The sequence below is a fragment of the Morone saxatilis genome, unplaced genomic scaffold (genome assembly GCF_004916995.1).
Source record: "Morone saxatilis isolate NCDOM2014 unplaced genomic scaffold, NCSU_SB_2.0 Contig19, whole genome shotgun sequence".
Taxonomy (NCBI): domain Eukaryota; kingdom Metazoa; phylum Chordata; class Actinopteri; family Moronidae; genus Morone; species Morone saxatilis.
In genome coordinates this window covers 19,129,006-19,141,937 of record NW_023339751.1, presented here as the reverse complement: position 1 = coordinate 19,141,937, position 12,932 = coordinate 19,129,006, and the positions used below count along the sequence as shown (strand labels likewise).

General features: G+C 40.8%; 1 protein-coding gene and 1 non-coding gene across 2 annotated transcripts; both read right to left on the bottom strand.

The window, feature by feature from the left end:
* Nucleotides 1–499: 499 nt before the first annotated feature.
* trnas-cga lies at nt 500–584 on the bottom strand. The gene has a single exon. It is a non-coding gene; the product is annotated as a tRNA-Ser (tRNA).
* Nucleotides 585–3,153: 2,569 nt separating this feature from the next.
* Nucleotides 3,154–7,593, bottom strand: wipf1b (WAS/WASL interacting protein family, member 1b). Its single transcript, XM_035663848.1, is given in 8 exon segments — nt 3,154–3,301; nt 3,924–4,037; nt 4,970–5,185; nt 5,333–5,433; nt 5,972–6,686; nt 6,981–7,083; nt 7,421–7,505; nt 7,589–7,593. Coding segments are annotated over 8 exon segments (1,392 nt in total). The 3' UTR covers nt 3,154–3,248.
* Nucleotides 7,594–12,932: the final 5,339 nt, after the last annotated feature.

The following is a 12,932-nucleotide window of genomic DNA, read 5'->3' as shown; positions in this document are numbered from 1 at the left end:
AAATGTGTCTGACAGGCGATTCAGCCAATCATCGCCGAGGCACGCTTCAAACTCCGACTGTGATTGGATAAAAGCGTGAGGGTTGACGCTGCATTTAGGTCATAAACTGAATGACTAAATCTTTGGACCTCGAAGCTCATTATGTGTTTTATAGCAGCTTACCGGTCACAATGTGAACACCAAATGAAATCCAATAAAATTAAAGTGGTTTATCTGGCTTTTGTCCTTCATACGTTAAATACGGTCATAATATCCCTTCAGTTGGGAAGTAGCAGCGCCTTAAATACAGTAAGGATGAAGAGGTTTTTTATATATGTCTTTATCTGACTATAATGTTATTATAAAAGTAAAACTAATTAAGACTATATATCTCCCTTTCATCTCTTGAAATTTGCAGCATAATGCGACATAGTTAATGTCAGTGAGATGCATTTATACATCAGGATGATAGTAGAGGTTTCCTTTTCTTCATCAAATTAAGCAAAGACAATGACATTAACGCTGTGAGCAGGATTTGAACCTGCGCCGCGGGAAACCCCATTTTGATTTCGAGTCCAACGCCTTAGCCACTCGGCCATCACAGCTCCTTTCACTGATATCATCAAGGACAGACAGTACACCAGTCTGTACACCACTTATTTACATACTCATAACCAGGTCAAACATCCCAGGATCCTTTGGTGTCCTTTCTGTTCTATTCCATATGATATTTGACAAATATTGTTTTTAACTGCACACTGATACAGATTGATGATACATAACATACTGTACCCTGGAAGACATTGTTCAAAAATAATCTTAGATTGTAAAGGTCCAGAGTGTCTAGGGAAATAGCATGTGAATATTGAAACAAAAATGTCCTGTATTCCATACATAACAGTGTTCCACTTTAACTTCATGAACTTAAGTCATTAAATTAAATATTAAAGAGTAGCAACACCAAAAAAAACATTGTATCTAATTTAGTTGCTTCACAGGCGCACATTGATGTATCTGACTTTTTCTTAGAGAACATTGAGATTTTCTTTAGCTGGGGGTTAATAATCAAATCAACACAGAAAACCCTAGTGTAGTCTATTTTAAACCTACAGTAGCTGTTTAAGGATGGTTCTCTGACAACTCCCAAATCCACAGGCATGAGGCAGTTTAATTATGGGAGAACAATACAATGCCAGTTAAGTAAAGACCTCTGCATGTTCACAAAAGAGATTTAAACTACTGTCAGCTGAGAAAAATGACACTGTTGGATAAACCTGGTGGCCTTTCACTGAGTTTGTGAAGTCCATTATAACCTGTGCAGGAGCATCCAACCAGTTACAACAGTCACTGTCAGACACTGAGCAATGGATGAAAGCACAATGATAACCAAATACCACAGTATTAGTAGTAGTCATTAGAGATTGACTAAATTTATTTTGAGTTATATCATATGATGATATAATAGCCAAAACCCAAATCGCTTATATATAATGACTTACTGACGATTCAATATGTTGTCCAGCTTTATTGCACAAACATGTAAATGATGCATATTGTTTATCATACATAGTAAATCATATGGATCATCATTCATATGGATGCTGACATTACAATTTACCGTCCTTGTCTGTGATCAAATGTTCATCCTTGTGCAGGAATATCCAATTATTTCAAATGTATAGTCTAATGAAACCACATTTTCACCCCCCATCAAGCATCTTAAAGCATTTTATTTATTAATGAATACTTCCATATGATTGTCTTTTAGAAAATGTTTCTTTGACCAACACATGATAATAGTACATTGTATACAAAAGACCATTCAAAAGCAGTGCTGGGTGAAGCAAAAAAATAATACTGCACAATTCAGACACATAATTTAAAATAATACAGTCCTTCAATACCGCTTGATTAAATCATACAGATACATACACAGGTCCTTCATAGTAAGTCAATGCAGCTTTTAACAAAACAGCAAAATAAGAATCAGTTATATTGTAAACCAATGCTGCCGTAACGCCATACAATGTCCATTAAAACATCTCAATCATAAACATTAAATGTATGCTCGCGTCACATTTAACCAATGAAAAGTACCGTTCAGTGGTTCCAATGGAAACACACAGATGTGCAGTAAATATACATACTGTGAAGGCACATGTGGCTTTGGCAACTTAAACACCCGCGTTTCCCCTGATGTTTTATGCAGCAGTAGCAGGAGGTTGTGGCCATTTTTAGTTTTGGTTCCATGTCTAACTATGTGCTGACGTTGTCATTAAGACACTTCATTATATTAAGATATTATCTAGATATTGTGGCAATCAAGCTGCTGTATTGCTTGTTTGTTTTTTTTACATCAGCATAGGTGATCCAATCCAGCTCAACAAACATACATAATTTAAGGCACAAAAGGCTAATTCCCTTAATTCTTTTAAGCAGCCTGACCATTTCAATCCTGAAGAGAAAAAGGCACAATGGAAACACTGGTACACAAATAGAGAAACAGCTTGTCAGCACACTTGAGGAAACGGATTGGTTGCATTATAAGCCCAGCACTGTAACCCTGGGACTCCGATGTTGACAATAATATTGCCATCAGATGTTCATTTAGCTTTACCTAATGCCGTCTCTGCTGTGTAAACATGCTGGGAAAGTCTCATGTGCTACCTGCCAAATGCTGGTTTATTTGTCAAGTATTCTTTCCTAAAAGTGTAGCAGGTTGGTAAAATATAATAACTAGCAAGCAATTTCTGTCTATCAACCACTGTAAGAAAAGGATGAAAGGGTTAGTTAATGGAATAACATCAGTGTGGAAAAGTTCATGAAAATACTCGTTTGTAAATGATCACTGTCTCACAGCAACCAGGTCCACAAAGGCCACCCAAAAAGCATCTTCCAGCTACAGCACGGTTGTAAACCTGAAAATAATACATAGTGCCAAAAGAGGAGCGAGTTTTTTTCTTTTTATCTGAACACAGTGTACCAGAGTAGAAACAGTCTTTGGTCTTTGAATGCCGCCATTCTGTTGCATTCTTCCGTCTATTTACTTGGTCAACCATATTTCAGGTCCATTTTACATGTTGTAGTCCATCGATGAACCACGTGCCATAGGTAAAAGCACAATGAGCACAACAGAGAAGACGAGAGAGAGACAGAACAGGACGAACAAGACAGACAAGAGGAGAGAGAGAGAGAGGGAGACATGTAGGGAGACAGGTAGGGAAACAGAGAAGGTAGTTCTAGGGGGTGTGTTTGCTGCCACCTCTTCTTCACCTAGGTACTGGAGGAAGAGGAGGAGCTCCTCTCTCCTTTTTACCCGAACCTAGAAAGAAGCAAAGACAGAGAGGAGTTAGTATTTTCTTCAGTTCTAGAGGAGATATAATTTCCTTCCACCAGGTGGCACTGTGTCACACTGTGGCTGTATTTACCCAGAAGTTACGATCCCATTTGTTTGTTTGTTTGACCACATATCTCAAAAACTAGGAATATTTGCAAAAACGTTGTTCACAGGGAATGAAAAAAAGTGATTCAAATTTGTTGAAAATAAAACATAGCAGAGATGCAGTGTTTGCTCTAGTGAATACCATCTACTTTTATTACGTACATTTTCTTTCACTTGTCTCTTGTAGTCTTTTAGCCTAGACATTGCTTAATTTCTTGAATTCACATAAAGAAAGTCTTAACAAAATTTAAGCTGAATTGAAAGTTGCAAATGGGCAAGTTCAGTTGTATGATTTGCATGTTTTAATTAAATATTAGTGATTTCAACAGCTAATTTTATGGGTTGAGAAAATTCAGTGACTGAACACCGAGGGACTGCAGGACAGTCTACCTGAAAGCAATTGTTCTGAAAAACATTTTGGAGACATAAGATACATCTGTTGTTTGTGTGTGTGTGTGTGTGTGTGTGTGTGTGTGTGTGTGTGTGTTTGTGTCAGACTGACCTTTGCCATCAGTCTTGGAAAGCTTGCTGGGGTAGGTCTTCTGGAAGGGCACGTAGGGCTCCGGTGGAGGCAGGTCAGATAATGGATGGAAATTGAATCGACACTCCCATTCATCTGTTAATAGAGAGAGAGGGACGTCAGTGGGTCTGTGTCCATCAGACTGGCAAAAGATACAAGCTTAACTTGGCACATTATGAATATACATGTAGTGCACTAACTGACTGACTGACTTTTTCAATCACAGTCTTCTAGTTTAACAGAACATGAATGGAGGGCAGTGGGTTTGGTTCTTCTGATTTGATACAGTGTAACAAAAGATGAGCAAAATAATAGCTCAATATGTTTCTGTAGAACACAATAACAGGAGTCAACTGGTCCAGAGAGACAACTAAGAGAACACGGAGAAGAACATTTTCTGGCTTTGCTGGCTATCAAACTTTTAAATTTGATACCCAGCACTACAAAGAGTATTTGTGTCTTCAATCTGTTTAAAAGCACTACACAGTCACAGAATATTGTTACTTCAGGAAATGTGATCAAAAACAGATTTTTCTGGAGCAGGACATTTAGGACCCTTTGTCACTTCTTGTCCCCGCTGCCTTCCAAATCAAACTTACTCCTTTGGTTCAATGGGATAAAAACAACACAAACGGGAGGTCAGAGGGTTTCTGCCATAGCTGAACACACACAGTGGAACTCGTGGTAAAAACAACACTGAGGGCAAACAGATTTCTCTTGTAGAAACTAGGAGAGTACAGTCTGCAAAAAACACAGTCTACAAGGAAGGCATGTAGTTTGTATTTTCTCCCAGCAAAGTGACCACTAGCTGTTTTTCTTGCCTGATTTTCCTGTTTATTTTACTGTAAATGTACTTTTGAGCCATTCTTTTCCTCCTCAGTTTTTCTTTACTCTACTGGTCAAATACAGCATTTGCATCTATTTTTTTGTCCTACAACTTACACTGTGTTTGCTTTCTGCTCTCCATTTCCTGATTATGTTATCAATACTCACATTACCCAAACCAGCACCTTCAGGGATTTACTCACCCTGTATCTGGTTATGGTGAGAGTTTTGGAAGCCGTTACCCATGGGTGGTGGCGGAGGAAGGGGCCCTCCCGCCCCCGGTCTGTCTGGAGGGAGGGGAGGTCTACCGCCAGGTCCACCGCGAGGGGGCTCTGGCCGACCAACAGGAGAGGGAGCTGCCGATGACCTCACACTGCCCCCACCCACGCTACGCCCTGAGGGAGGAGGAGGAAGAGGGCCTTTGGAGGTAGAAGTAAAAAATTGACATGTTAGTAAAAGTGAAGTGATTCTTTTATAATACTGAAATTCACTTCCATCACAGGTCCTGAATACCCATCAAATATTCACAGCGTAATCCATTGTTCAATAAATCAATAAAGTTTCACCTGAGCGTGGAGAGGGTTGGTTCCTTCCGAGAGATGGCGGTCGCTCGTTTGGTGGAGGAGGGAGAGGTCCTGCCCGACTATGTGGTGGAGCTGGACCATGGCTGGTAAAGAGAAACTGAATTTTAATATATGTACCAACTATACAATGTTTGTGTTAAAAAAAATAGAGAATAAAAAGTTAAGCAGATCTTAAGCAGTGGAAAGTGCCAATTTATTGGACAAAACAGCTTTGCTTCGGAAGAACAAACTGTATATTTGAAAGTGAATATACAGAATGAAAACTGAGGGGGGACATGCATCACCTGCCCTAAACTCTACAATGGGCAGCTCCTGCTTGTTAATGCATGCAAGTGTGTTAATGAAAAGTCAATATCCAAACAACTTACATTTTTAAAAAGAGACTGTTCTTTTTAGAGGGAAGCTACATGGAGAGGTTTGCATGATATGTGAACTACATTATTACAGAACAGCTATTAGATTTGAATCTATGCAAATTTTAACACAGTAGATTCAGCCATCCAGAACAATCTCTCAACGTCTGATGTCTGATAGGAAATGCTGTGTACACACCTGGCCCTCAATGCAACCATCCATGATCAAACACAATAAATGGCAGAAACAGATAAAATGTTACAGTACCTGTTGAGTGAGCTGTTCCTTTGGGGAAGACGAGGGGTGCTGTGATCGTCCCCTCCAGCTGGGGTGGGTGGGACAGGAGGAGGGCCCGGTCGACCTGGCGGGAGAGGGGGCGCACCTCCACCAGGTGACGGCCGAGAGGTAGAGGAAGGGACAGCGGAAGGTTTGGAGTTGACAGAAGGAGGAGGAGGGGGCATATCGCGGGGCATAGATGGCCGAAGACCTCCCATAGGAGCTGGCGGTGGTGGGGGTCGGTCATCAGGAAGTGGAGGCCTCCCTCCGGGAGTGGGCGGAAGGGTGGGTCGGCTGTTGCTTGGGGGTGGATGAGGAGGTGCAGAGAATCCTGGTCTTGGCCCAGGTGAGGAGCCCCCTGGTGGGGGAGGGAGAGGTCCGTGCCTCCCTGGTGGAACACTAGGAGGTGTAGGTCCTGAAGGCGGGCTGGGCCTGGGTCCTCCAGAGAATGACGGTGGAGGTGGACCCCCACGAGACTGGAAGCTCTGGGTTGGTCGAGGTGTGTTTGGTACAGGAGGAGGAGGGCCTCCTGGAGTGTCCGGTCTGGATGAGAAACTGGGCCGGCCCTTGGGAAGATCAGGGGTGTTTCCCCGGACACCACCAGGGGTTCCTGGGAGTTTAGGTGGGCCTCCACCACCACCGAAAGGGCTGGGCGCAGAAGGGCGACCTCCTGGGGGGAGCATGGGTCCTCGGCTGGGTCCCGAGTCTGGAGGAGAAGAAAGAATAGTCAAATTTACTATACTGGAGGTGTTACTAAATGCAGTGCTTTTAGTGTTGTTCATTATCATTATTTTCCAACCATCCATCAGCTATATCAGTTTATTCTTGAGGGTTGCAGGGGACTGGAGCCAAACCTAGCTGAGACTGGGTGAGAGGCAGGGTACGCCCTTGACAGGTTGCCAGTCAATCACACATGTCTTTAGACTGTGGGAAGAACCCCCAGTGCACCACCATACAGTTGTTATAATTATTATTATTAGCACTATTCTTTCATGTTTACCATTGGACTTGTTTCCTGCAGACCTCAGTTTTGGCATCCCTCCTGCAAACAGGCCTCCTAAACCAGCAGGAGCCCCACCACCTCCTCCACCACCACCACCTCCTCCTCCTCTCCTCCTCCTCTCCCCTCCTTGGTTCTGAAAGGATAAACAATAAGATATTACATGATGTTCCATCTGCTCAGGAGCATCTTCTACACTATAATAGCTGCTGCACATTTGTGTAATGTTGGAATGGGGCCATTTAGGACCAGTGTGGAGCCAAGCCGGTCTTTTGTTGTACATTTTATTGTTTTAGGACAGGTCAGCTGTTGACTTGTATTGTTTTTATCCCCCGCCCCTTAGTTGTTAGTTTTAACTGAGTCATGCAACTAAAGTTCTCTTTTGTGGACTAGTTAAACGATAGAATAGTAAGTGCTATTAAAGTAGAATCTCATCTTACTGTCCAGTGTAAGGGGTCCATGCGGTCATTGGTAACGGCTTTCTTTAATCTGGCTCCTTAGAAAATGTCACTCAACAGGCGGGACCTTCATGCTGCTGTGTACGGCTTAGATTTTGGCTTCTTCTGGGTATTGGCGCTGAAAACAAACACAGATAGAGGCACATTCACGTCATGAGACAGGTAACGCAGAAACAGCAGAAAGAGGGAGAAAATAACTAATTATCTATTATCTATGTGGTGTTGATCAAATTTCAAACCAGGATGACAGTGTGGTAAGAATAAACAGGCAGTGAGTGGGATAAAATCACTGACCCAAACAGGAAAAGGACAGTAATTTATGCCCCAAAAATGTCTCTGCTGAGCAGGGTCAGAGGGACAGACCAGCAGATCCCACTGGGCAGAGAGACACAAGACAGATAGAATGACTACAAGAGCAAGGGTGGGCGGAGGGAGGCCCTGGGGGGTGGTGGGGGAGGCGGGGCTGGCATCTTCCTCTCTCCACTTTACTCTGTCTGCACTGGATGCCGCACCCTGGGGAACAGATAACAGAGACACACTTAATAAAATAAAACAACGTGAATTAAAAATGCAAGATGTTTTAGCAGTTGTTCTCCACACTTGAGACTCGGGTCCTTAGACAGTTCCACAGTTTCTTCACGAACCAAAAGTTAATTCTATCTCTTCTTGAACAAAAAAACCTTTGCTAAAGCCAGTGTCCAAGTGCCCTAAGCTGCAGTTCCTCTAATGTGAGCATCTAATTATATTAAAGTGACCTTTTCTTTGGAAATAAAGAAAACATATTTGAAGCAAGGAACAGTGGTGACAGTATTAAATTTCACTTCCTTAAAAGGTGTCTTGGTGACAAGTTTAAAAATCACTTTGCAGAATACAGATATTTTGGGGGGGATTATTTGCTTGATTGACAGGGATCCCGGCCAATCACACTCAGCTATGGTGGTTGCCACTTGCTCACCATAGCTCAGCTCCACCCAGCTTTTCAGCAAATCAGGGGCTTTCTAGCTCCTGTAACAGCCAATATGGCAAAAATTGGTGAACACAACCTTAGCATTTAAAATATCCCTTCAGGATTTGAAAAAACATTTTCTTTTTGCAAATATTGCAGGGAGTGTTCACAGGAGGGACTACAGACAGAGTTTGAGCAGAAAAGGTTTAAATGCTTAAAGTATGTGAGGAACAGTAAGTTATAACTCCAATCAGCTGATTGTAAGCTTACATGACAGACTTACAATAAATGTTTCATCTAACAGGAACTTGAGCGGTAAGTTCCCTAAAACATGACTTCAAAACACGCTGTAAATTTAGAGCTTACTTTTATAATGGCAGATTCTTACAAACCATGATACATTGTATGGGTGTAATGTGCAGAGCAGGACTGATGCTTTCCATTCTGTGTTACTGACACTGGGAATTTTCTTGCAAATATTAAAGCTGCCCTTCCAATGAGGGGCAACAACAGAGTGGAAAGATTCATCCTATTTGCAATAACTGTCTGATAAGAGCGCAGTTTGTTTTTTTATGCTGAAGCTCAAAATTCATTTTGAAAATTTAATGCAAACACCAGTGATTATAAATAGTAAAAACACAACCTGGATTTCTTAGTCCAAAAACTTAAATACAGTTAAACAGTTTTCTAAACCCCAATACTGACATGAGAAGAGCCAGATGCAGCAATTCTCCATCTAGACTACTTTTTGGTCTGGTACAAACACCGAAACACAATTCAGAGTAGATATTTAGGTACTTCTCTATCACCCATTTTATAAAAGGGTTTATATTGAGCGCTATCAAGGTGTCAAAGAAACACATCAACGAGGTGGAACTGAGATTACTGTAACTGGCACAGATGTATACAGCATATGAACAATGTCATGCTTACATGCCCACAGTATCAGTTCATTTCACTGCTGTTACACAGCTTAGACGCGGCGCAAAAACACCAAGACGCTGGACCTAAGCTGTATAAGCCACATGAAGGTGAGAAGAAAACAATGTGGACAGCTGTGGGATGTGCGGGGTGATGAGAACAAAGGTCACAGTGGGCTGGAATTGCCAAAGATACATTTTGGCGAGTAGCCAAATGTAACAAACAATGTCATCTATGCTATGTTTCTCCCTCTCTTACTTTCTCCCAAGCACGTACGGCATCTAATAAAACAAAGGGCATATTTCTCCTTCATTCTAAAGACTGTGACTGATAGCTATCATGCTAGCCAGCTAGCATAAGTCACCACAGAGAAGCAGCCGAGCCCTCTCAATAAGGGAACTTTTGTCAACCAACCAGCCAAAAGTTGGTTTAAACTGATCAATGCAAGCACTGGTAAACTGGTGTCTCACTCAATGAGAAATAAATCAGTCGACTAGAAAGTATACTAGCCCTCCAGGTAGAAAACAGCACTTCGTCAAAGACTCATCCACCAGTCAGTCCATTAGAAGGCAGGATCAAAAGTGGTTGTTGCACAATGGTAATCGCTGATGCAACAATGTTCATCACACTAATGAGTGCTAGATAATTATCTACCACAGCCGCCACTGTCATCGTCATCACTTTATTGTCCCAGGGCAGTGGAAAATAAATCAACAACAATAGTACTCAGTAACATACTCATTGCATTATGTTTTTGAACACACCTGATGCAGCTGGTTCAGGTGTGCTAGAGCAGAGAGATCTGGAAAATGGGAAGGTAGGGGTGCCTGGAGGGCTTGAGTTGGGATCCCAGAGGCTATTATTATTATTATTATCATTATTATTATTATTAAGTTTTTTTCTTTAAGCCTTTTTCCTGTCATCTAATTCAGTTACAGAAGAGGCAAGTTGCATATAACTGCATATTACCACCTGTCACTCCGACACGTACACACACTCGCATTCAAATTCACACTTAAATAAGCCAGTTTCCCCTCACACAAATACTCACACAGCTTAGCCTCTCACTTCATTTCAAGTCACACACACACACACACACACACACACACACAACTCAGACCATCCTCTAGGGGCCTCTTACTTCCTGTATGCTGCTGACAAACAGGAAGTCGCTACACGGCTCCAGCACCGCAGCCATCCGGTTGCCAGGATGATGATAACACTACAGCTTAGCTTCGCATCATTTTGACTTTCTCCTCCTTCATCTCACTTTCTTTCTCTCAACTGTTCATCACTCCCACACTGCATTTGTGTATCACCTCTCTTTCCCTTTTTTTTCCTGATTCTGCTTGCTCTCTTAATCTGCACCGTCTTGACGTTCACCCCTGCATCCCCTATCAGCCTTATGTTCTCCATTTCTGCCAGTTCATGTATGGTTTGTCAGCTCCAACACCTTATGCTGAAAACTGACCACAACAATGTTTTCACGCATGCTGGCTTCCCCCTTCTGGTATTATTTGAATACAGTTCATGCTGCATTAAAACTAAATTTAAAAAAATAACAGAAGACACCTTGAACGTCGGGTAGTTTAAAGCAACCGAACTGACCTGCTGGACTCTGTTCTTGCATGACACAACACACTCCTTTAAATGTGTGCCTAAATCCAAACTGGATCTGAGTGGTAAAGCCAAGACCTAATAAGAAAAGGAAACATGGAAAATAATACTAATTACAATATTACTAAAAGTCTTAAAGGAATAATCACTGGGAATGTTTTAAGGAATATTTCTGAGAGATACCTCAAGAAAAATGAAATACATTTAAAATATGAAGCCATATAAAAGGTCAAGTTAGTTAGAATCATTTTTGTTTTACAAAATATGTTATCCCCCATATTTCTGCACTGTCAACATTGTCAACATTGTGTAAGCTGAAAATGTGTTCAAATGTTCATGGTCCCTAGAAAATCAATCCATAAGACTTTCCTCTGGTGCCACTATGAGGTTAAAATGTGGCTCACAGTGAAATATCTAACCCATGAAATTTGGAACTGACATTCATGTCCCCCTCATGATGAATTGTAATAACTTTATTGATCCTTCAGCATGTTAGCATTCTTACTGCGAGCATGCTGCCATGCTAGCATTAGCATTTAGCCCAAAGCACCGCTCTAAGCACTGCACAGCCTCACAGAGTCTTAATCTTGAAGGTGCACATTTTTTGAAAGCTGAAAGAGGATTCGCTGTCTCCCTGTGTACTTTATTAAATATGTAATACATTTTTTTCAGTAGACTAAATCTCCACTAAAAAAATCCATTCAGATGACAATCTGTGTTGAGTGTTTGCATTGCTTTACAAACTGCCTCTGTGATGTTGAGTTAAACAACCTTATCTCCATTACACCAGCCAAGTTTATTTGAAATATCCATATACTGATCTAAACCTAATATAGAATCTCCAACATGATAATACACTGATCATTCTTTCTATAGATAAGCTGTTTACATGCATCTTTTATATGATCACTAATTTTCAAATATAGACCATGATGATGAAAAATCCTGCAGAGGAAATAAGCTTGAACACTGAGTGAGAGCCAAGAATTAACAGGACATGTACAGTACACATGCCTCTGTATGAAGAGCTTAAACCTGCTATACGGTTCTTTACGTGAACGGTGAATGTGTATGATGTCTGTATGTGCCAACACAAAGATTAAATATTAAGAAGATGCTGGAGTACATGGAAAGTTAGTCTACGATTCCTACTTTACATATTTTGTAGAGTCATATTTCATTCAGTGAACTCCATGATGAATGAAAACTATTTCAGCAGAGTTTGAGGTTGAGTAGTAAAGACAGGGTTCATTCAGACTTCTTGATGTATATTATTATCTGTTAGAAATAAATTAAAAACATAAACCCTACATTTGATATAATAATTAAATTAAACATAAAATTGTCCCGTTCTGGATTTTTGGTGTCTTTTTCATGACATGTTGAATTTCTACAGATTTTTTACATTTGAAGGCTAGAATTTCTACGTTCTCGCTGAAGCTTTACTGCATGTGGAACAATCACTGACACAAACTAATCTGGAATTCCAGCAGCGAACAGTCACAAGGCAGAGCTACATACACTCACATAAAGATGTCTTATATATGTGAACAATGTCTGTTACACATTGTAGATTACCTATTTAATCAAAACATCTCTCAGCACTAGTGACAGTCTGAAGCTGCATACAAGATACAGACTGAAAAGACAGGGCCACACAGTACAATGTTGTTGAATGTATTCTGAGTATAAATGTGAGGATTCCTCTACCATGAAATGATATGCTTACAGCTTAGAGTTTGAACTGTTTGTCATACATTCAGTAACTGTAGTGCCGCAGCTACTATTCTTATTGTGACCAACATCCCAAAGTAATAATATTCTGGTGATATAAAGCAGAGCAAAGTAGGCATTGTTTTTGTGAAGCTAATGTTTGGCTCTTCAACTTAAGAAAGTACAACGAGTAATTTAACAATAACTAATTCATCAATCAGTTTATCACAATCAAGTCATGTTTTAGGTAAGGCAAATGAAACAACCGTGGTCAGGGCAAATAAGAACAAATAAGAT